Source organism: Kogia breviceps, chromosome 4 (assembly GCF_026419965.1).
Source record: "Kogia breviceps isolate mKogBre1 chromosome 4, mKogBre1 haplotype 1, whole genome shotgun sequence".
Classification (NCBI taxonomy): Eukaryota; Metazoa; Chordata; class Mammalia; order Artiodactyla; family Physeteridae; genus Kogia; species Kogia breviceps.
This window is the reverse complement of record NC_081313.1, coordinates 26520759-26544974: the sequence shown is the minus strand read 5'-3', so window position 1 is coordinate 26544974 and position 24216 is coordinate 26520759. Positions and strand designations below refer to the sequence as shown.

At 44.0% G+C, this 24216-nt stretch overlaps 1 protein-coding gene across 2 annotated transcripts in view; it reads right to left on the bottom strand.

Moving 5' to 3' along the window:
- NPR3 (natriuretic peptide receptor 3) overlaps positions 1-6423 on the bottom strand; it is an 85545-nt gene extending 79122 nt beyond the window's left edge. Inside the window, exon 1 of one of the 2 annotated variants that reach the window (XM_059060831.2) lies at positions 3677-6423. In XM_059060831.2, the coding sequence (XP_058916814.1) occupies positions 3677-4433 (757 nt within the window). In that variant the 5' untranslated portion in view covers positions 4434-6423. The remainder of the gene's footprint in view (positions 1-3676) is intronic. The other variant, XM_059060830.2, reaches the window with a different exon arrangement.
- Between the last annotated feature and the right edge of the window lie 17793 nt (positions 6424-24216).

The following is a 24216-nucleotide window of genomic DNA, read 5'->3' as shown; positions in this document are numbered from 1 at the left end:
TGTTATCACTACAGTTGTTATGCAGGCCAAGAATAATGACATATTAATAACTAAAAACATAAAACTACATTCTTCATACAAAAATGTTGTGTGCACACACTTCTAGCTCTGCATCTTATGAGATGTATAGACAAAACAACTGCTGGCTTTTATTGCTTAAAAAAATATTAATTTTTAAACTTCCCTTTTTAAAAATAAATTTATCATTGAGTATAGAATATTAAGGGTAGTAGTTGACTTTTTAAAAATAATATATGCTCGGGTGTGTGTATTTTAGTGATATATGTTAGCTAAAAACATAAGGGAAAAAATGTTAATTATTGATTTTGATAGTAAATCCGTAAGAAGAATAAATAATACCCCTCAGTTTTTCATTCTATAGCACACACATAGCCAAATGCAATTTTAGTCATATTATTATTAGAGATGGTGGCATTATCAGTTTTACCCTTTAAGAAATTAAAACTTTTGGGACTTCCCTGGTGGCGCAGTGGTTCAGAATCCGCCTGCCAATGCAGGGGATACGGGTTCAAGCCCTGGTCCGGGAAGATCCCACATGCCGCGGAGCAACTAAGCCCGTGCGCCACAACTACTGAGCCTGCGCTCTAGAGCCCGTGTGCCACAACTACTGAAGCCCGCGTGCCTAGAGCCTGTGCTCCGCAACAAGAGAAGCCCGTGCACCGCAACAAAGAGTAGTCCCTGCTCCCACAACTAGGGAAAGCCTGCACACAGCAACGAAGACCCAACGCAGCCAAAAACTTAATTAATTAATTAATTATTTTTAAAAAGAGAGATTAAAACTTTTGTGATCTGATCTTTAAGATGAACTTAAGTCCAAAAAGATGCTAAAAGCATTATCTTCAAAAGGGGTGGGGGGACTCTCTAGTTCTATGATATTTAATATGGAATTTTCAAAGACAAAAATAGAGTCAGTTCCATTTAAAACTTGAGTGAGCAGAAATCAGAACCACCAAATACCAGTCTGAAGAGGCCTGATTCTTATCCCACCTCAGTGTCACAGAGGAGGAAATTCAGCCTCTGAGAAAGTAAGTGACTTGGGCAGGCCCTGCAGCAGCTGAGGGCAGCCGCCAGATCCAGAGTCTGCTTCTCACCCTTGACATGGTCTCACCTTCTGGTAAAGGAGATTATCACCATATATATAAAATAATTATAACAACTCTAATAAAACCTAGGTTTATTGAGCACTCAGTGGGCATCTGCACAGTTTCAGGGCATTCCTGTAAGATAGCTCATTTACTCCTCCTAGCAACCCCCCACTTTCCCTGAGGAGCCTGAGGTACAGAGGTTTATGGCAGCCCAAACTCCCTCCCCAGTGAATGCCTCAGCCAGGCCAAGAGCTCTGAAAATTCAAACTCTACTAAATCCTTGTACTGGACCTCTATTTAACCCATTAACCACTTATGGGGAAATAAAGGTGATTAGTAAAACTAAAAGACCCCCAGAGAGAGCTTTGTTATCAAGCAGCTTTCTCTCCTGAGAGTAGGGAATTTCAGGGGAGGGAGGAGGGCTTAGGGGAGAAATTATTTTGTTTTATATTTTTGAACAACTGCCAAGTCACTGTTGGAAATGTAGTTTAGAGTAAGAATGGTAACCTTATCACCTGTAAAACATACCGGTCAGTCAAGCAAACTTTCACCACTAGATTCAAACTTGGGGGAAAAAAAAAAAAAAAAAAGTAAAGAGACTTGGGAATATCTACGAGGCTTTCGGAATTAAAAAATAATCAGCAGCAAGACTGTAGCCCAAGCTCTTTGAAGCCCCCAGGCCCACTAGGGCCCTGACGCCCTCCCTACCCTCTGGCTCAGACACACCCTTGTGAGGCTGAGGGGCCCCCGGTGGCCTCGATCTGCCCTCTTCTGGGCTGACCTCGGCCACGAATCCCAGGCCACGTGCGAGGAGATCACCGCTGGCATTGAGACCTTCAGGGCAGTAGCATCACGGACGCATTGGCAGACCGCGGATCTCGCCCGTAGGGGGACACACCCCCATCCCCAGCCCAAGATGGGAAGTCTCCAACTCCTAGCTCCAAGCCTTCGAGAGCGAGAGCTGAATAATCAGGTTCCGGGGCTAGAGCAGCCCGAGGTCTGCAAGGGTCTGCAGTAACCTGGGGGCTGGGAGGGGGAGAGCAGATGTGGCTTTCTCAGCCTGGCGTGGCGAATCCGAATCCGCAGCCATTGTATACAAGTGCCCTTTTTCATAATCAGCAAAGCCGGCGCCCTGCCTGCTTGGCTGGCAGGAATTGGGCGCAGACAGACAGCCTGGAGTTCGAACGCTCAAAACTTGGCCGTGCATCCCAACTGTCAACACTTCCCGCCTCTTCGCTCTAAAGAGTGCGTTCACTCCGAGTCCGAAGTAGTCACACTGGGAAGCAGCGCCATCCTCTTCGGAAACTTTACCCACTCTCACCTGTTCCTGAGGCCCCCTGCCTCCTCTTGCGCTGTCTCCCACGGCCAGCGCCCAGGTGCCCAGCCGTGCCAAGTCGTGGGCTAGCCCCGCGCCCGGCTCGGCCCCTCTCCCCTTCCGTCTCTCCGCGTGGGGTAGTGGGGAGCTTTGCTGGGGTTGCCCCCCACTGACAGTCGAGGCGCGTGCGCGCCGAGCGGGAGCAGGCAGGATTCCCTGAGCGTTATGCACTCCAAACCTGACATCGGTAAGGAGGGAGCTGCGCTCTGCTGGCATCTCCGCCCGCCATCCCTCTGGTCTACTCTGCAGTACAGTGAGGCAGCCGCACTGGGGGGTTCCGCGATTACGTATCCGTGACCAGCCGCTTCTCCTCCCATTCCCTGTAGCCATAGACACTACCCTCAACCTTGAGCTCTTTGGCCAGTTTGGTGGTTATTCAAAGCCCCAAAGACCCGCGAAGAAAACTACAAGGGGACGGGGGCGGGGGGACGTGGAAAGGAGGTTCTGCGCCAGCTTCTCCAGAGCGCGCGCTCTAGCAAAGCCTAGCCGCCGGCGCTTTAGATCGCGATGCCGAACGCGCCGGGAACAGTGAGCGTCGCCAGAGTCCAGACACTGCGAGGCATTTTTGATGGAAACCACAGAAGCCCGTTCATAAGGGGCTGGAGGGGCCAGGGAAGGAATGAGAGGGCGATACAATGAGACTTTAAAAGAAAGCTGGGATCTGTGCGAGGAGCAGCCGGGAAACCCGGAGACCGGAGCGGACCGTGAGGCGGAGCGCCGGCTGTAGAGCATACGCTTCCGCACTCGGAGGCGGCGCACGTCGGCAGAGACCGGGTAACAAGTTCCTTAGGCCTCGTCACGCTTTCAGACCCTGGTTGGAGAAGGGCACCTGCCGTGAGCCCCTAACCACAAGCCAGGCGCCGGAGCCAGGGAAGCGAGAAAGAAAAAACCCAGGAGGTCTGACAGCACCTGTTGGACCAGAGCACTAGCGAGTTGCGGGCTCACATGCCCCTCCCCCAGGCTCCACCACCTCCCCGGGACGCTCTACGTACACCCCACCACAGCCACGGATGATGGTCAAAGGTCGTCGCAGCCAGACAGCGCACGGCCCGGCGAGTCCAAGCGCACGCGCCCTCCCCGGGTCCTCAGTGCCGCAGCGGGTAGTGGGGTCCCCAGAAGAGCGGACGAGCGTGTAGGGAGAGCCGCGGAGGGCGGTTGGGTTAGGGCCTGGGGCCCGAGGCGCACTCCTGCTCACCTCGCTCACTGGCCTGGATGTAGCGCACGATGTCGTCCACATCCAAGTCTTTGGTCTCATCAAAACTGTAGGCGGACGTGTGCAAGCCTTCCTCCTGGAAGACCTCATGGACCCCCTCGAGGGTGAAGTAGCAGTTCCGCTCCAGCTTGTCGTCGCTGTAGACCAGCACGGCGCGGCTCCACTGGTGGTGGCGGAACAGGGCGAGCATCATCTCGCCCATCTTGGCGTACGCGGGCGCCACGCGCGTGAGGTGCGAGTACTCCGTGTCCTTATGCCGGAAGCCGGCTGCCAGTGCCCCGGCCGACAGCATGGGTAGATCCCAGTGCGACGCTAGCCGGGCCACCGGCGCCGCCGCGTACTCGCACACAGGCCCCAGGATGAGGTCGGGCTTGGCGCCCCGCGCCGCCGCCACGCGGTCCACCAGACTGAAGAGTGCGCGGTTGCCGCAGTCCGAGTCTTCGTAGGCCACCTGGAAGCGAGTGCCGGGGGGCAGAAGCCGCCGCCCGGTCCCGTTGCCTTCCACGCTGCGCAGCGCGTATTCGATGGCCGGCCGCACCCGAGCCAGGGAGAACAGGTACGAGTCGTCCTGGGGCAACAGCACCAGCACCTCGATCTTCTGCGGCGGCAGCGCCTCTCTCTCCCGGCGCCCGCCGCCCGGGCCCGCGCCCCCGCCGACACCGCCACCCGTGCAGCCGGCCAGCAACGCCCAACCGAGCAGGACGCACGCGGAGAAAGTGAGCACCAACGGGGAAGGCATCGTGCCGCAGGAAAGCGCCTGCCCTCGCTGCGGACTCGCCCTCTGCCCCGCACCGACCCTTCCTCTTTCCTCCCCACTCTTCTCTCCGAGGTCCCTGCGCCCCCTTGGGCGCTCTAAGCAAACAGAATACCCCCTTCACTAACTCGCCAAAAGATAGAGAGGAGGAGTCCTCCTTTGCAATGCCACTCGTTTAAAAAAAGAAAAGAAAAAGAAAAAGTTAACCGGGTGTAAACCTGTACGCCTGTAATATATTTATATATATACTTTCTATAAATATATATATATTCGCCCTCCCTTTATATATACTATTTTGCTTAGAGGTGGCTTCTTATTTGGGCATTGCTAAGGTTGCTTTTGAAAGCGTATTTGTAAAAGAAGAAAAAGTTAGACTTGTCCAAGTGCTTGTAATTGACGGTGCATCTCCCTCGCGTTTGATCTCATTGATTCGCGCCGGTTCCTGGATCCATAACCCGCGTTTAAATAGCGTGGCAGCGGCGGAGCGTGTTACCACACAAGGCGCGCCGAGGCCCGGCTTGTATTTCCAGCCGGTGGGGAGGGTGGGGGGGAGGTGGCGGCTGGGCTCGGGGAGCCTCTCATTAACATTCTTACATCAGGACTCCTCCCCGCACCCCTACTCTTCCCACCCCTCCCCTGTCCCTAACTCCCGCTCCCCGCCAGACCTGGGCCTTTTCCTTAAAGCCACAGTCGCTCACTTCTGTACCGGCGGGAGCCCCCAACGCGCTACACCGCCACCTGGGTGTAGCGGCGTCCCCGCCTCTCCCTTGCCCCGCACGCGGCAGCTCTCTTTCCAGTTCCGGGCTTTGAAAATGGCAATATGTTTGAAAGTAAAGAAACGCGCGCAGGGACACACAGACACACACACACACACACCCCACGCCGTGCAAAAAGCAACAGGATTAAAGGAAGGGGGTGGCCCTGGAAATTGGGGGTTTCGTTGCAAAAAATTTTTAAAAAGCCATCCTAGGTCCCGCAGACTCTCACCTCTTTCTCACTCCAGCCACATTCCCTCCTGACGCGCCCACTCGGGGCGTGCACTCGACCTTCCCGGTCCCCTGGCGCAAGGTCAGGGAACAGAGACCAAGGTCCCGGGGCAGACGGCTCAGTCGCGGACCTGGAACGCCCAGCTAGCCCGAGCGTCACCGCTATCCCTCCCTCCCGCCGGCCTCCTTCCCCTGAGCCGCGCGAGTTCGCGCCAGAGTCGCAGTGCTGCCGGGCATCCAGTGTCCCCGCGCACGGACACCTCCGCCGGCGCTCTGCGAGCAGAAAAGCTAAACTTGTTGCTTCCAAAGGCGAGAGAACAGTTCTTCTGAAGGTGGCAGAAAGAAAGCTTGAAAAGCATCTCCAAGGCGTCCTCTGGGCTTTACTTGCTAAGCCAGGTAATTAAATAAAGAGACCTTCTCCCTAAAGCTTTACTCCGAGGGTCCCGGATGGAGGCTCGTCCTCCGCTCCAATCCGTGCGCTCGGAAATCCCACCGCTTCTCCGGCGGGCAGCGCGAGACCCTGTGCTCCGGCTTCGGTAATGCCGAGGAAGGTCCTGCGTCCAAGACCCAGTCTTGCCACTTGTCACAGGCACAGCAGCGGTGGAGACGAGGGTGGAAACGGCCGTGGAGAGAAGTCCGTGGCCAGAGGAGCCTCGCCGGAGTCCGCCGCGCTGCAGGGCAGGTCCGAATGGAGCTTGACCCTCTGAACGTAGTAACACACCGAGGTCATTTGCAGTGGGAACGTACTACGTTGGACGGGTGAATTCTGACAGTGAAGTCCCACAAATTAAAATAAATTGAGAATGTTTTAAAATGGTCTTTCGTTTGGGCGTCCGTGTCCACAAATTTCTATTAGTCTTAGACCAACGCCCTCTTTCGGCAGAAACTTGCAGCTGACTTGTAACCCCGATGCCACCACCCCAGGCGCTGAATTTGCTTTTTGGTCTTTGTTTTATTTTTCTTTGTTTAGCGCCGAGGCCTCAAAGAGCAGTCGCTCTCATTTGTGATGATAAAAAGGCAAATTGGGGTTTCCGGAGATGTGGCAATTTCAGGCATCAGCGCTCGTCACCTTTAACAGCACCCTCCTTATCGCTCTTTCTGGCACCGTAAATGTGATTATGAGTAACGTCTCATCCTCCGGGGCATATAGAGTTCAGATTATGCACTGTGATCCCTGAATCTTCAAGTAGGACCTTCTTACTCCTGCGAAAACTTTCATTTATTTTATTACAGCTGCTAATCAGTAGCAAACGAGACATCTGTATACAATTTAATTCCACTCAAAGGGTAGTCCTCACATACTGGAAATTGAGATTTAGAGCTTCACAGCGATAAAATCCCCCCTGAACTCCTAGGAAGGGAGGAAGGAGGGAGGGGAGGAGGGAGGGAAGAGAGAGAGCGAGAGAAACAAGCTAAATCCCGAATTCCAAGGGTCTTAATGGATTTCGAAACTGGTTGCCAGGAGACGTGAAGGAACCAAGGTTTACTATTACTGCTCGCTATGCCCCGTGTCTGGGGAACACTGGCCAACGGCGATATGATTCCGCACACTGTGTAACGTGGGCTTAGTCGGAAAGGCTGGGGTTTCAGTGGCACCGGGTGTGAACGCCTCTCCCTTAACAGGCGCTGCCCGTACGCGCCAAGGGTCACGGGCAGGGTAGTCAGTGCATTTATGTTAGAGCGAGTATCGCAGCCTCTCCGTGGCCTTTGGATCAGAGCTCTCAACTTCCAGTTTGTCATTCAAGAGCACTGACAAACCGTGTAAGGGAGAGCCCCCAAACTAGGCAGCAGAACCAGAAAAGCCAATGTTACCTCTCTTGCTGCTCAAAGCACCCCTTACATTTTTCCATTGAGCAGAAATTTTTCCATTGAGCAGGATTTTTTTATTGAGGTATAGTTGACATATGACATGATGTTAGTCTCAGGGATATAACACAGTGATATGAAATTTGTATATATTGTGAAATGATCACCACCACAAGTCTAGTTGACATTTGTCACCATAGAATTACAAAAACTTTTTTTCTTGTGACGAGAACTTTAAGATCTGCTCTTAGCCACTTTCAGATATGCAATACAGCATTATTAGCTATAGTCACCATGCTGTACATTACATGCCCATGACATCATTTTATAGAAATTAGGATTTTTGAAGAAAGTTTTTCAAATGAAAATAGCCACAAGATTATAGGAAGACCTGCCAAGTAATATATGTATATGGATTTAGCATTACCAGTTTATTCACTTTCCATCAAATTAGATTTTCCCAGGCAGCTGAAAGTGTGCGTATCATGAATATCATGAAGTTCTCCAATCTTAGGGCTGGAAAAATTTTAGAAGTCACCTAGCCTGAGACCCTTCACTCGCTACGTGAAGGATCTAGGCCAAAGAATATAAATGGCATACTTAAATACCTCTTCATACCCAGAGAATATTTTTAAATGGGATTGGATTCGAAATAAATATTTATGGGGCTTCCCTGGTGGCGCAGTGGTTGAGAGTCCGCCTGCCAATGCAGGGAACACGGGTTCGTGCCGGGTCTGGGAAGATCCCACATGCCGCGGGGCGGCTGGGCCCGTGAGCCATGGCCGCTGGGCCTGCGTGTCCGGAGCCTGTGCTCCGCAACGGGAGAGGCCACAACAGTGAGAGGCCCACGTACAGCAAAAAAAAAAAAAAGAAAAAGAAAGAAAGATTTATTATACCATGTAAAAGAGTGTTGGGAACAAAGTTAAATTTCATTAAGGAGTAACATGCTTTATATCTAACTTTGATTTTATATGAAGCTGTTTTGAAAATATGCAGCATAGTAACACAATTACTAATAGATTATAGTATAACTTTTGCAGCATCATAATCACAAAGATGAATCAAATTAAGAAGGTAGGAAAAAAGAAAAAATAGAAATAACTCATCCCTTGGACTCAATTTTTCAATATTGTTCCCTGCTTTTCTGTAAAACTTGAAATGGGGAAAAAAAGAAGCACTTTTTTTAACATTCAAAAGATTGCTAACCTTTTCACCAATTGCATTCTTTCTGACTACAATTACTGAATGAAAACAAAAGAAAGTTACAGGGAAATGCTGCAAAATAAAATAAAATTAGCCAAATAAAAAACAATGTTAGCCCTAAATGTGATATTACAGAAAATATCAATAATAGACTTTTTATAGGATTTAGAACGCTCATCAATATCCACAAATCATATTTTTTAACTTTGTTACTAAAATCAAGTGGCAAGTTTTCTATAAAGCATTCAACTGTTTGCTTTCCATCTGTGAAATGAAACCATGTCTCTATGGCATTCCTTTGCCACCAGGAAAGACAACATTCTATAGGGAACCTCAACCTGTGATTCTTTGAAATGTGTTAGAAATGCTATCAGAAGGAATTTTTCTCCACCACCTGTCACAATCTGTGTGATCTCCCTCAGAATCCAGGCAGCAATCTCTAAAGTGCCTTTCAAAGAGTATCTCCCCTCCCTTGTTAAGCCAGCCCTGAAGTCATATTGAAGAATAACCCTATGAAGCCTGTATAGCCCACAAAGAAAGTGTCCTCTGGGAACAGAATTGTTGAAAACACACTTCCCCCTAGAGGCAGAAAAGATGAAAGAATATTACACATAATTCAAGAACATTTCTGTAATTCAATGTGTTGAGATTTTGTTTTTAACATATAGTTGATCTTTTAGAGGAAATCATCCATTCAAGACATGGGAGGAAAATCAATAAAGGGCAAAAAATTAAATTGAAACCTTGCCTCTAGGTTTTAGCTTTCCTTAGCAGGGACTCTATTAATTGATCTCTTTTCTTCTTTTATACAAATCTACAATTTTTTGCCAGCACTGTAAGTAAAAGCAATTACATACTTTTTCTATTTAAATTTATGATTTAATTTCATCAGAAAATGCAGTTAAATGTGGCCTCGGGGGATTCTTTTGAAAATGCAGCTCTAGCAGATTTACCTCCTTATGATCAGATTTGTTTCTGTATTACTGTCCTCCTAGGTTTCCATCAACCGCAGTGTCTCTTCATTTCTTTGGAGATGTCCTGAGATAAAATGACATTAGAAACACTTCCGAAAAATGTAGAACTCATCTGTGATTTAACCTGAGTTGCTGGCATGAGGTTTTCTAGGATTTGCAAGCTACATCAAGAATTCTCACCGTTGATTTATAGACAAGTCATTTAATATAAATCATTAGATTCACAAAAACAAGTGTATGTGCCTCAACTTTATCCATAACAATTCTGACTCCATTTAATTGGTTTATTTAGCTGTACATGGCATTATTCCAAAAAGGACTTAAGAAGTATGTAAAAATATAAAATGGAATTTTAGAGAATTTTTCTCAGGGCAAAATGCACAGCCATTGCATCCTACTCTCCTCCTTTTTTTCTTAAAGTTTTACTAACAGTTGCAAGCCTCAGCAACAGTCACCTCTCCCATCTGAGTTCCCACAGCATCCCTCGGTGTCATGATCACACTCAATTTTATTTCCATTTACCGGGAAGCAGTCTGGATAGGGGTCAAGTCCTCAGAGCGGTGTCCTGCGGGAACAGTACGCATTTGGAAGCCTCACAACATGTCCCGAGATGATCTCCTCACCTATTTGCCCTTCAGCTTCCTCGTTTCCCTCAGTTTTCTCCTTCTAACATGGAGATAATGGTCTTGCCCTGGTGCTGTAGAAGTAAGAGTCAGAAAAAAAAAAATATTGATAGACGCACAGTGCTTCGTATACAGTAGGAAATTAATAAATGGCAGCTCTTGCTATTACATTCCCTTCAATGCCTGGTGAAGAGCACTATACCAAGTAAGTGTTCGATCAATGTTCCATAAATTCATTATGGAATGAGTGAATGAATGAATTTAAAACCCAAAACCAAGATGGTTTATGCGTACCTTGTTTGGAATTATCTATTGCCTGATCACAACAGACTTTATTTAATAAGTCTTCTTTTTTAACTTTTAACAGTGGCTTTTTTGGAGGAAACTTTTTGGCAATCACTTTGATATTGGCCCAGGATTCCCAGACTCAGATATTTCCTGATAAGCTTGAGGCAGGAGCTTGTTCAGTGTTCTTTCCTCTGCATAGTGGGGCAAAGAGAGCAAGAGCTCATGCCCACAGCTACCCTTCACAGCTTTAAGGCTCCTCCAGAAACTTGGGCTAAAGGGAGCAAGGGGAGACGGGGTAAGTCAGACAGCAGTTTTAAAAATGGAAGAAATAGAAGTGGCTGGTGCCTGCAAGGGGCCGGACCTTCAAGATAAATGGGAGCAAATGCTGTATGGAAGCACAAAGAGGATTGTACTGGAAGGAATGTATTTAATTTATAGATCATGGATATTACCATAAGTAATGAGAAAAGAGTAGAATGTCCTAATGTATTAAAACCCAGGCTGTAAAACTGTCAGTCCCAGGGCTTAATGCTCTTGTCCAATTCAAAAAACCTTTTAAAACATCTACAGTGTGTCAAGGACAATGGTGTTCTCTAGCTTAAACCTATTGCATCAGAGATTCACTTGTTTTATTTGGGGATATGATTTGACCCAAGTTATATTTGAATCTATGTGATAGTCACGTTATAATAGTCAAATGTGCAAAGTTTAAGAGAAACATTATCAGGACAAAAATATATCAAATTTCATCTAACAAACATAACATTTTGTAAAAATCTTATAAAAATCATTTTCCTGATGTTATTACATCACAATATTGAGCAGTTTATACTCCAAATTAATCAGCATTAATCCACTAGAATGTAAACTCCATGAGGGCTGGGATATTTTTTTTTCTTTTATCCTGCATTCTCTCCTTCAAGAATGATGTGGTAGGCACTTGAAATTTCATTTCACCAATGATAAATCCAAAAAATGCAAGTTTCCTATAAAACAGAATTTAGAAGAGAAATAATAAAGCAGTGAAAGGAAAAAGATAATTCAAAGAGAAATTAGCTCATATATATACATAACTTCTTAAATAACTTTTTGGATATTCAGATATCATCATGTTGGAGTTATGATTATGCAAATAATATCAGAAGCCAAAGTTCCTAAATACTAACTTCAAGAGATGTTAACACATTGACATACCAGCACCTCATCACTCATACCTAATTCTTGATTATTTCCTCGCTAAGAGAAAAATGCAGTATTCTAAAAAAAAAAAAAAAAAATCAGTACATTATCTTTTGTAACGCTGTGAACAGGAATTAAAGATTATGAGGAAAAATTGTGTTACCACCATGTACAATGTTGTGAGATATAGTTTTTTATTTCTTTCCAGCAAGTACATTCCAAGAGGTATTAAATCTTGGAAAGCTGATGCATGAGACTAAAATAGAATAGAATGCCATGAGGAAAACATCAGGAAAATTCTTGACATTTGCCCTCTCGTATTTTTGGTGATCATGTTGTGACATCAAATTTCGCCCTGACATTAGTGGAGAAAACTGTTTCGTCAAGCTAACATTGTTACTTTTCAATTGTTGGTAACTCCTCTACATTAAATGCTCTTCTTTTCTCTTCATCCTTCCCACAAAAATATTCCCTTTTCAGCCTTTATGTTCTTTTTCCCTTTACTAACTGCCTGGGGAAAATATAAGAATTATTTTAACATAAACCCGTTGCTTTGCAGACTTTTGGAAGTCTGGAGGTGAGATATGGAAATGACTTTCCACTTGGGCAAATTCTCGTATTCAAGTGTATATAAGTGCACAAATTGTCTCAAATTGCAAGTCATTCATGTTCTAGTGAATCATTTGGGGGTTTTTGTTTAACCTCAGGTACAACTGTTTTAAGTAACTATATCCTCAATTCTTGGCACATTCATGATCAATCTGTACGGTTCTTGTCTTATTCTAAGTTCTCCCCTTCATTGCTCCCTTCATATTGCTTTCACTCTATAAGATCCTCTTTATGTGTTTAATACATGCTGTAGATAAGTCTATATTCTTAAAAAAGAGTGTGTCTTCTGCATACATATGTTATTCTAATACAGAAACTGTATTATGCTACTTCTTATTTTCACAGAGAGTGTCAAGGACTGATCTTAACAAAACTATTAGGGGGGAAATCTACATCATTAGTTTCATTTTGTTTAGTTTTTAGAACTGGTCATCTCTTTATTGACGAATGATTGTCAAATACAATTATACATATTTAATGTACAACGTGATGGTGTGATATACATTGTGGAGTAGTTACCAAGATCAAGATGATTAGCACATATATCACCTCATAGAGGTAACTCATTTGTGTGTGTGTGTGTGTGTGTGTGTGGTGAGAATGCTTAAAATCTACTCTCAGCAACTTCCAAGTGTACAATACCAGACTGTGCATTTGATCCTCAGAACTTACTCTTCTTATAACTGAAAGTTGACACACTTTGACTGGCATCTCCTCAAACCCCCTCCTCCTAGCTCCTGGCAATCACTTTTCTATTCGCTGTTTCTCTATGGGATCAACTTTTTCTTTATTCCACGTATAAGTGTTACCATACAGTGTATAGTATTTTTCTTTCCCTGGCTTATTTCTCTTAACGTAAGGCCCTGAATTTTCATCCATGTTGTCGCAAATGGCAGGATTTCCTTTTTTTATGGCTGAATGATATTCCATTGTATATTCATTGTAATACATACATATACATATATATAACATTTTTGTTATTCATTCATCCATCGAAGGATATTTAGGTTGCTTCCATATCTTTGCTATTGTGAGTAATGCTGTGATGAACATGATAATGCAGATATCTCTTTGAGATACTGATTTTATTTCCTTTGGATGTATACCCAGAAGTGGCATTGCTGGATCATATGGCAGCTCTATTTTTCATTTTTTAAGGAATCACCACACTGTTTTCCATAATGACTGTACCCATTTACATTCCCTCCAAAAAGCGTATGCATTCCCTTTTCTCCACATCCTCACCATTTGTTATCTCTTACCTTTTTGCTAAGAGTCATCCTAATAGGTATGAGGTGATAATCTCGTTGTGGTTTTGATTTGCATTTCCTGATGATTAGTGATGTTGAGCATCTCTTCATATACCTATTGGCCAGTTGTATGTTTTCTTTGGAAAAAAAAATAATGTCTATTCAGGTCCTTTGTGCATTTTCTAATTGGATTATTTGCTTTTCCCTGTTAAGTTGTATGAGTTCTTATATATCTTAAATATTAAACTCTTATCAGATATATGGTTTACAGGTATTTTCTCCCATTCCATAGGTTGCCTTTTCAATTTATTGATTGTTTCCTTTGCTGTGTAGAAGCTCTTTACTTTGATGTAGTTCCACTTGTTTATTTTAGGTTTTGTTGCTTGTGCTTTGGTGTCTTATCCAAGAATCATTGCCAAGACCAATGTCAAGGAGATTTTTCCCTGTTTTCTTCTAGGAGTTTTATGGTTTCAGGTCTTACATTTAAGTCTTTAATCCATTTCAAGTCACTATTTGTGAGTGGTGTAAGATAGAGGTCCAATTTCATTCTTTTGCATGTGGATATCCAGTTTTCCCAACACCATGTATTGAAGAGACTCTCCATTCTTGGTGCCCTTGTCAAAGATTAGTTGACCACATATGCATGGGTTTATTTCTAGGTTCTTAAATCTGATCCACTGATCTATATGCTTGCTTTTATGCCAGAACCATACTATTTTAATTACTATAGCTTTTAATATAGTTTGAAATCAGGAAGTATAATGCCTCCAGCTTTGTTCTTCTTTCTCAGGATTGTTTTGGCTATTAGGGGTCTTTTGTGGTTTCATACAATTTTAGGACAGTTTTTTTCTATTTCTGTGAAAAATGCCATTGGAATTTTGATAGGCAGTGCATTATATATATAGATTGCTTTGGGTAGTATGGACATCTTAACAACGTTAATTCTTCTAATCCAAGAATATGGGATATCTTTTCCATTTATTTGTGTCTTCTTCCACTTCTTTCATCAATGTCATAGTTTTTAGTGTACTGGTCTTTCACCTCCTTGGCTATATTTATTCCTAAGTATTTTATTGTTTTTGATGCCATTGTAAACTGGATTGCTTTCTTAATTTCTCTTCAGATAGTTCATTGTTAGTGTAAAGAAACATAACTGATTTTTGTTTGTTGATTTTATATCCTGCAACTTTACCGAATTCATGTACAGTTCTAACAATTTTTCAGAGAGCCTTTAGGGTTTGCTATATATAAGATCATGTCATCTGCGAACAGAGATAATTTTACTTCTTCCTTTCCTATTTGGATGCCTTTTATTTCTTTTCCTTGCCTTTTCCTTGTGAGAGTGTCCATCTGCTGTTCCTGATCTTAGGGAGGAAGTCTTTTTAACTTTACAATGTTGAGCATGATGCTAGCTGTGGACTTGTCATATATGGCCTTTATTATGTCACCACAGTGACAGTTTCAACCCTGGGGAAGACACAGCAGTGGGAACTCTGGGCAGCTCCATTAGCTGGGTTTGGTGCTGGTGAAGACTGCGGGGGTCCTCAGTAGCAAAGCCTGCAAACGTCCACAGCAATGAGGCTTGCTGGGTTTCTACTTCTGTCCCTTGCCCCTTGGGGTAAAATCCCTCCAAGGGGATCCCGCTCAGTGCCAAGCTGCTTTGGACTGGGGGATGGGTGAAACAGGTAAAATGCTTCCTACTCTTTTCCATGTGGCCATCCTCCATATTTGAGCCCTGCAGAGTTTCTGCCGCTTCTTCATTACAGTCCAGAGCTTTCTCAGAGCTATTTTCATCAGTTTGTAGTTGCTTATTTATTGTTTTGTTGTTTTTGTTGAGCAGGCAAGCGTTGAGACCTCTTAGCCTGCCATGTTGCTGGCCTACATCAGTACTTTTGAATGCCTCATAGTATTCTACCATATTTTACGTGTTCACTCCTCCAGTTTCTTTCTTTCTTTCTTTCTTTCTTTTTTGGCCTCCCTGTGCAGCTAGCAGGATCTCAGTTACCCGACCAGGGATCAAACCCTGGCCACTGCAGTGACAGTGCCAAATCCCAGTCACCGGGCCACCAGGGAACTCCCATTCTCCTAGTTTGGGATACCTGTGTCCATTCTCTGCTACCAGAAACTGCTCTGATGAAGATCTTCACCTGTGTCCCCTTTTGGACTTATATTAGAGTTTCCCTGGGGTATATTTTGCTGCATCAACATGTATATGTGGGGTTTTTTTTGTTTGTTTTGTTTTTTGTTTTTGCAGTACGCAGGCCTCTCACTGCTGTGGCCTTTCCCGTCGCAGAGCACAGGCTCCAGATGCGCAGGCTCAACGGCCCAGCCACTCCACGGCATGTGGGATCCTCCCGGAACGGGGCACAAACCCGTGTCCCCTGCCTCGGCAGGTGGACTCCCAATCACTGCGCCACCAGGGAAGCCCTGTATATGAGTTTTTACTTTACTTATTATGGCCAGATTACAGCAGAATGGCAGCATCAATTTACACTCCCTCCAGCTCTACATGAGGGTTTCCTTTAGGAACTTCTTTACAGTAAAAATTCCGTAGTTTCTAGTGGCTATTTGGTATGTCTCCATTACCAAAGAGGAGGGCCAAACCAGTTTCCTCAGATCTTTCATAACTTCAGAGTCTGCTTTCTAGATGAAAAGTCCTGGGCCAGACATTTAATTGTCTGAATTAAGTCACCTACTTCTTCCTGTCTAAACACTGTGGCCAAAGGAAGCACATGTGAGAACTGAATAATTGATTGCCCTGAGTAAAATCCTGGTGTTCTTACCAAACGAGGGAGGAACGGATGCTGGGTGGCCAAAAACAACACATGCTTACTGAAGAGCCTTGTGGTTAGGGAATATGACCAACCCATAACCCTAACCCTAGCCATAACTTCTCTGAGCAATTTCCAATATGTCTCAGTTCTCTGTTTCTATGTAAAGGATCACCTCAAAATATAATGGCTTAAAACAGCAACCATTTATTTACTCTTGATTCTGCAAATGAGCTCAGCCGGGTGGTTCTGGAATTTTTCTCATTTATGATTTCTCACGTGGCTACAATCATCTGGTAGTTTATCTAGGGCCGGAAGATCCAAGAGGGCCTCACTCACATGCCTGGAGATTAGCTGGGGCTGCTGGCTGTTAAGTCTCAGTTCTCGTCCATGCAACCTCTCCAACAAGATGGCCTAGCTTTCTTACACTTTCTTACAGGTGATCCAAGAATACAAGCCCCAGTACAAAAGCACACATCAAGTCTCTGGCTTGACATTTGCTGATGTCTCATTGGCCAGAGCATGTCACATGGCCAAGAGTCAGTGTGGGAAGGCGATACATAAGGGAGTGAGTACCAGATGCATGATTAATTGGCAGCCGTTAAAATAAGAATCTACCATGCTAGAGGACAGAATATTCCACAACATACTACCCTAAAATGGTGAGTTTTACTGAGAGTCACCTAGGGAAGAGGTATGACTCCCTGGCCAAAAACTGAAACCAAGTAGGACAAGTCCAGAGAAAAATTTGTCTCTTCTGGCTTGAGCCAGCCTGGGAGGCTGAGGGGGCACTGAGGTGATGGGTTCTAAGATGAAAACTCCCCATGGATTCTGGAGAGGAGCTCAAGGTACAGACAAAATACAGGCAATGTGGCTTTGGATTTTTCCCAGTTCTTTAAAGCTGAAGGACATCTATTGAATATAGCTTCTGAGCCATGGATGCCATCTATGGCAATGGCAGACAGAGCTATTGTCCATCCAATGTCTATTCTCCCCTTTGTCCTTAGAACCCCACTTTATTCAAGGAAACAATCTTCTCTGCTGATAAACTATTATTGATCACCCTCCCTTGACACTTAGCATGGCCATGTGAAACGAAGTTTGGCTAATCAAATGCAACTACAAGTTACATTAGAAGTCGGGTAAAAATTTCAGGAAGGCTCTTTTTAAAGGGAGGCCATACACTAAGTCCCTTGGTCCTTTCTATTCTTCCTTCCTGGTATATGTACATGATGGCTGGAGCTCCAGCAATCATATCAGACTATAAAATGACCTTGAAAAATAGAGCCCTCATGTTAAGGATGGTGGAATAGAAAAATCAGTGTCTGAGTCCCCTATGATAGACCTGCAGGCTTCTTTTACAAGAGTGAATGAATTCATATTTTTATGCCATTCTTTGTTTGAGTTTTTGGTCAATACACATGAACCTAGTCCTATCTAGTACATCAAGGTAGGTTGAATAACTTGTGTTATGTAAATTGGGCTGTTGTGGTTTCTTGAAACGTGGCATTTACTTTCCTTTTGTTCTTTCCTGTTACACAGAAAAGTCCTTTGAAGACTTTCCTCACTGGTGGGTCTATAGAACCCTCAGATGCTCTGTGAGATGGACCTGAGTCAGTCCATTTATTATCTGGTCTCCCATTTGCCCCCACTATAAAAGTGGTTCACAAAAATGTTTTAGTTCCCTGGATAACAATGTTAAATTGTACCCCAGGTCCAACAGTCCTTGTAATGTTTAGGTATTGCCTTTTCCCCAGTGATTGGTTATCTGCGTAAATGCCATAGGTGTCCTTGGGAAAGGACTAGGGGGACTGTTACCATATACACTTGCCATGGTATTGCAGGGTCCTTCCTCCCGGAGATATGGCCTCTCCCTTAATTCAGGGGTTCTAGGTCTTAAAACAGCTTGGGGTCTGGAAACTGAGCAAGGGATCATGACTTTTGGGTCTGGCTGCATTCAGCCTTTTTATCATCCATCCTTGATTTCTCTTGATTGCATAAATTAAGCAATACCCTTATTGCCTGCCTCCTGTCTTGCTCCTAGGGAAGACAACTTCTATTAACCAACACTGAGCCTTCTTAGAGGTCAAACCCACTCACCCCATGCCCCTCTGATTTTGTAGCCTCATTTCTTCTGATGATTAAAGACCAACAGGTCTTTATTATTTTAGAATCCTATTATCCCCTTGTTACCAGGAAGCTCAGTTCTATATCAACATCTCCTATCATCAAGGACAAATACCAGTGAGCATTTCAGTGAATCTGGTGCCCTCTCACCAGAGCATTTTTTTTAATACATTGATAAATAGACTGTTCTCTGGGCCCTTTCCCAGAACATAATCAGCTAATGGGCTCGCTGACCTTAGATTGTAGATCTATTCTAGCATGACCTCTTCTCTGAAACTTCTGATCTGTTTTTCACTGCCTACCACAGCAGCTCTGGAATTTCTATTTCGCTTGGTGTGAGCCTTCCCTTTCTTTTCAGGGTCATTGCCAATATTGTTAAATCATGTATCATGGAAGCGTGCTCCTGTGATAAACTCCTTTATTATGTTCTCACTTCCCTTCAAGCAGCACCCTCAGGACCCAGTTCCATACACATCCTCCCAGCAGCAGCTACCATGTTGGTAAGTTCTTGTACTTCCTCTCAGGTAAAGTTGCTATCCTTCCTTAGCAGGTCAGCACTTCCACAGATGAGTTTTATTGTGATTTTACCCTAATTATTGACCTGGTAGCCAGGATATGAGATGGGTGTGGATCCCAAGGGGACTTCTTATTGTGTTGCGTGGCAGAGGCTTCCAAGTTGTTTTCAAGCAAGAGCATGGGAGGGAAGGTGCTTTAACAGGGAGTAGTGTGCCCTTTCTGCAGCCCTAGGAAGTTCTGATTTCCCCATTTCATGTCATAGGCTACTACTCTTTCCCAGTCAGGGCCATGGTCTTGGTGTCACAGACTTTCTAATGTTAAAAATTCAACCACCTCTGGAGCACTAGTATTCTTATATGCACTATGCCTGAGCCCTTTGATTTTTCTGCCTTCAACTGCAGGAGGCGTCTGCTTATATGCTGCCCCAAAGGCCTTCTGTCTTTCATACTTAACCTTTAATTAATAATTAATATCCCTCAGTTTTCATTGTCTTACTCTATTTGATTAATTTTCCCCAGGAATAGCCATCCAATTCCACAGTTCTTATAATTACTACTTCCACCAAACTTCTCAGACACCTGTGGTATTGCCCCTACCTCTGCATTCCTTTCCACAATCCACCCATAAATTCCTTTCCGTTGGTATCCCATCCCAGTACACCAGCCATGACAGTTTTAATGAATGCTTTGTTACAAGCCTGGGGTGATCCGTGCTCCACTTGCCACCAGTGATGCTCTCCTCAATGCCAGTCAGCTGGCAGATGATCCTGCTCCAAAATCTCATTGTAGGGTTGGCTTCCTCATACCACACCTGGCACCAACTCTCATAGATGTGGTTCTCTGGAAAACGCACTCTAAGAGAAGATTTGTATGCAGGAAATTTACTGGTAAATGTTTTCATGATGAGAACATCTGTGAGAGAGTGAAGCAGGAGAATTAGGCAGAAAGAGGGGTTGAGTTGCAATACAATCCCACCAAGAGTTCTGGAGCTAGGATGCCCAAGTTTGAAGCAAGGTATCCAGCTTCACCTTGAAGTCTGACCCCTACGTGATGCATGACCTTGGATGAAGTGGCTTTCTTCAGCTTATAAAGGCAATTCCTGGAGAGCAACTCAGCTGACAGTCCTCAGCTACCAACATTCCCAGCAGCTGATGGAATGAGTGTGTCTCTGCCCTAAAATGGGGATATGGAAAGCACAGCACACATTCACCATAGCCAGGGAGACACCGCAAGTGAAATGGTCTCTTCAATAGCAACAGGAATGAATGAATCCAATGTGTTAGAGATGTACTGCTTCTGGAGACCCAGAAGCAGTATTTAGCAATCCAAGGTAAAGTAGAAAAACATGATTACTATTCTACAGGACTGGGACTAGGGGGAGGCAATCAAGACACACCGGACACAAAATTTAAGGAGACATTCGCTCTCAAGGTTGTGCCAGTGAAGGGCTTAGCACTCATGTTACCCGCGAAGGTGAGTGCCTCCTTAAATTTTGTATCCTAGGCACCTTGCTTGCCTTACCTTCCTCCCCTTCCTGCTATTATAGACAGTAAAGTCATCATTGTAATTTAAATGTTCTGATCCATGTGAAACTTTGGTGATTTTTCATTTATTATTTGGTCCCTAGAATAAAAATATAAAGTTAAACTGCTAAGGTCCTACTTGACTTGAATTAAAAAACACAGAGTCCTAAGAGTAACTACGCTTTGACCAATTTTCAGTCCTGAATCCATTCACAGAGTTGGTGAAGAAAAGTCTGGGTTCCATTGAGGAAAGAAGGAACCTGAAGTAACACCACAGGTGGGTACTGTGACTCTTCTTCCAACTTTTCTCCAAAGGGACCTTTAGCTATTCATCAGTATAACCATGCACTATGAAAAAAGGGAAATACCCCCAATTTTGGAAAACTCTTGTTACACTGAATCAAGGGTAATTCTAACTCCCAGAGCTCCCAGCTATCACTACAGTCTACCAATCACAGTAGAAATAATAAAGGACACATGATATGCTGACTTTTTCTTTAACTTCATCCACCTCACCAGAGGTCCAATGGGACTGCCATACTATCCATGATTACCAAAAATATAGATATCCTCAGCAACTCAAGAATACTTTCATTGCCTTCTAACTCATAGAGTAAGGACTATTTTAGTAGACAAGACCAAGTGGAAACTCAAAGATTTCCCCTCCTTTCTAAAATTGAAAACCAAAAGCAATTCTGCATTTCTGAGGAATTACCAAGATTGGGGATATCATGAAGTACTTTTTATATGTGAGGGAAGAGGATGATTCCTATCACATGTCCATTTATATGTCCAATTTGGCTAGAAAGAAAAGCCAATTTGGCTGTCACTTTCCCATTTCTTGGGAAAATGACAGTGAATTATTTGATGTTCAATCTGGTGGAGACAGCAATTGTAGTCATCTAAACAGATGTGGGCAAACCAAACAGCCCCCTTGAAACTGTCATGCAACTACTGACTTACCAAGTTATTTCTCCAACCCAGGATTTAGAAAATTTGCCAATAAAGATGGTAAATATTTCAGACTTTGCTGGCCATATAGTATGTCTCAACTACTCCACTCTGTCCTTGTAGCATGAAAGCAGCCATAGAGAATCCATAAATGAATGCAGATCACTGTGTTCCGATAAAACTTGATTTACAAGAACAGAAAGCTGTAATTTGCTGACACCAGCTCTAGACTAATAAATTAAAAACCCCAGATCAAGTTTCTTTGACCTGGCAAGGAAAGCAGTATACTTTTATGACAGCACCTCAGGTGTATTTCAACTCACTAGCTTGAAACATAATTAATTTTGCAGGGACTTTGACTGTCTTAATATCTCATAGGTCATCACACTGATCAAGTACTTTTGTAACATATTAAGTGTATCTGGAAACATAAAATGACAAGTACTATTCAGCCCATTTAAAATATATGCTTAGGTGAAGACAGAAGATAGAGACCATGAAAATACATGTATTTGCACTATAAAATAAAGGACAAATGTATGCATCTTATACTCCATACCCTTAAGAAAGAAAGATACATTTCACTTGCTGGGACTCTCTGAATTTTGGAGGCACTGTATACTGTGTTTGGGTTTGCTACAGTGACCCAGCTAAACTGAAAGACTGCTAGCTTTAAGTGGGGACCAAAGTAAAAGCAAGCTCTCCAACAAGTCTAGGCTGAAGTATAAGAAGTCTGCTACTTGTCATTATGATGTAGGAGATCCTTGAAGTGTCTGTGGAAGACGGAGATACTGTCTAGATACAAGCTTCATAAGAAGCATCACAATAGCTGGCCTTGGAGTTGGAGCAAGTAAATACTCTCCTTGTGAGGAGCACCCCTTGGCTTGCTGCTGGACCCTGATGAAGACAGAATGTCTGACCATGGACCACCAAGTGACCATGTGACCTGAGCTGTCCATCCTGAACTGAGTTTTATCTAACCCCTTCACATAAAGCCAAACATGCCCAGCAGTTCCCCACATCAAATGGAAGAAGTATGTATAAGTTCAGGCCCACCAGATACTGGAGGGTCATGGGGAAGATTTTTACTCTCTCTGAATAAATACTACTCATTCCATACTGATACTCCTTCCTTAATTGACACCTTTGGCCTCATAGGAAATGTATTCCAGCCAACTCACTGGTGAAGGGGAGAAAAAACAAGCCTGGTTTAAGGATAATGCTGCAAAGTATATTAGCATCAGCTAGAAGCAGACTCTGAAGTTACAGACTGCATCTCACCCACCTGCAAGTGGCCTCGAAGAGACAGTGGAAAAGATTTTACCTGTCTACTTTACCTTGAAGGAGATACGACCTGAGTAAGAATATTTGATTTATGTATATGAGAGAGACTGTTAATTGCCTTTCAAGATCCACTGTCCCCTTCAGTCTTAGTGATTTTAGCTAGGCACATTGCTTGATGTAGACATGTGATTAATGATGAGATGTAAACAGCAATGTCATGTGTCATTTCCAGAGAGGTTTATGAAAGAAATCAGAGTTTGCTATCCACCCCCTTCCTCCTTTCTCCAGTTAGAAGGAAGCATGATGTCTAGAGCTCAAGAAGCTATCTTGGATCAAGGGATGAGGATCACACCTAAAGAAGAAGAGGCAGTGATAGCCCTGAAAGGTACAGCTGAAGACTTCTCTAGGTAATAAACTTCTTTCTTGCTTAAGCCACTACATTGAGTTTCTCTGTGATATGCGGATGAACTTAATCCAGACTCACATGATGGAAAAAGATTAATGGAATGACTCCATGTCAGAGCTCTGGTCGGAAGAATATTTGAAGATTGCAGACAAAGAGATGTAGGGATAAGGTATGCTGATAGACATTTTGAATGGGCCTAGAGTGTAAGAATATTTGTGTTCCATGTCAATGCTCAGCAGAAATTTCCTACCCTGGAGGAGGGCCTTAGTTATTCAGGTGGGAAAGATGACCTTGTCTAGCAACTTCCTTCCCCAGCCGCTCCAGTGCTGTCCAAAGGACTCATAATCAAACAGTCCATGCTGTTAGGAGCAGAAGCTATGCATCACCTCCACAAAATAGACTTTGCCTTGGCAAAACTGGCTTAGCTGCTGCTACTGTGAGTACCCAGTTTGACAACAGCAGGAACCAACCCTGAGATAACCATCCTCTGGGAGAAACATCCACCTCTCTGAGGGGAAGCTAACTACACTGAATCCCTTCCTCTGGGTAGCAATGTAATATTTTCACTGAAATGTATACTTACTCTGTATTTGGATTGATTTCCTTATCGCAATGCTTCTGCCAGCTCCATCATCTATGGAGTTGCTGTCACAGTATCCCACACACCATTACTTATGACCAAGGAATTAACTTTACAATAAAAAAAGATAGGTAATAATCTCATTCCCATGAGATCTGCAGGTTTTATCACGTACTCGCTCTCTGTCAGAAGCAGCTAGTTTTAAAGAACGTAGGAACAACCTCTTTAAGGTTCAATCCATATACGTTGCTGTTGCTTTCACAGCCAGAATACATGGCTCTAGGAGTGAAGGGACAGAAATGGGATTGTCACATTTCATTACTACTCCTAATGACCCACTTTCAAATTTTATGCTGCCATCTCTGTGACTCTGGGTTCTGCTGGTTTTGAACCCAGGAAGGAATGATTTCACAATTGACAATGGCTACTTGGGATCTGTGTACCAATGAGTAAATAAGCAAAAAATAGGATGAGTCCTAAGTTGGTCCTATATTGTCTAGAAGGGTTAATCCTAACTATCAAGGGGAACTAGGTGTGCCGAAACACAGAAATATGAATGGAATTTAAAGGCTCCCATAAGGTCCTCCTCACATGAAAATACCAGTGATAAGCAGACAGGGCTGACTACTAGAACCCCCAGAACACAGGCAGTATATCTGAGCCAAGGAATCAGACTCCAGTGGATTAAAGGTT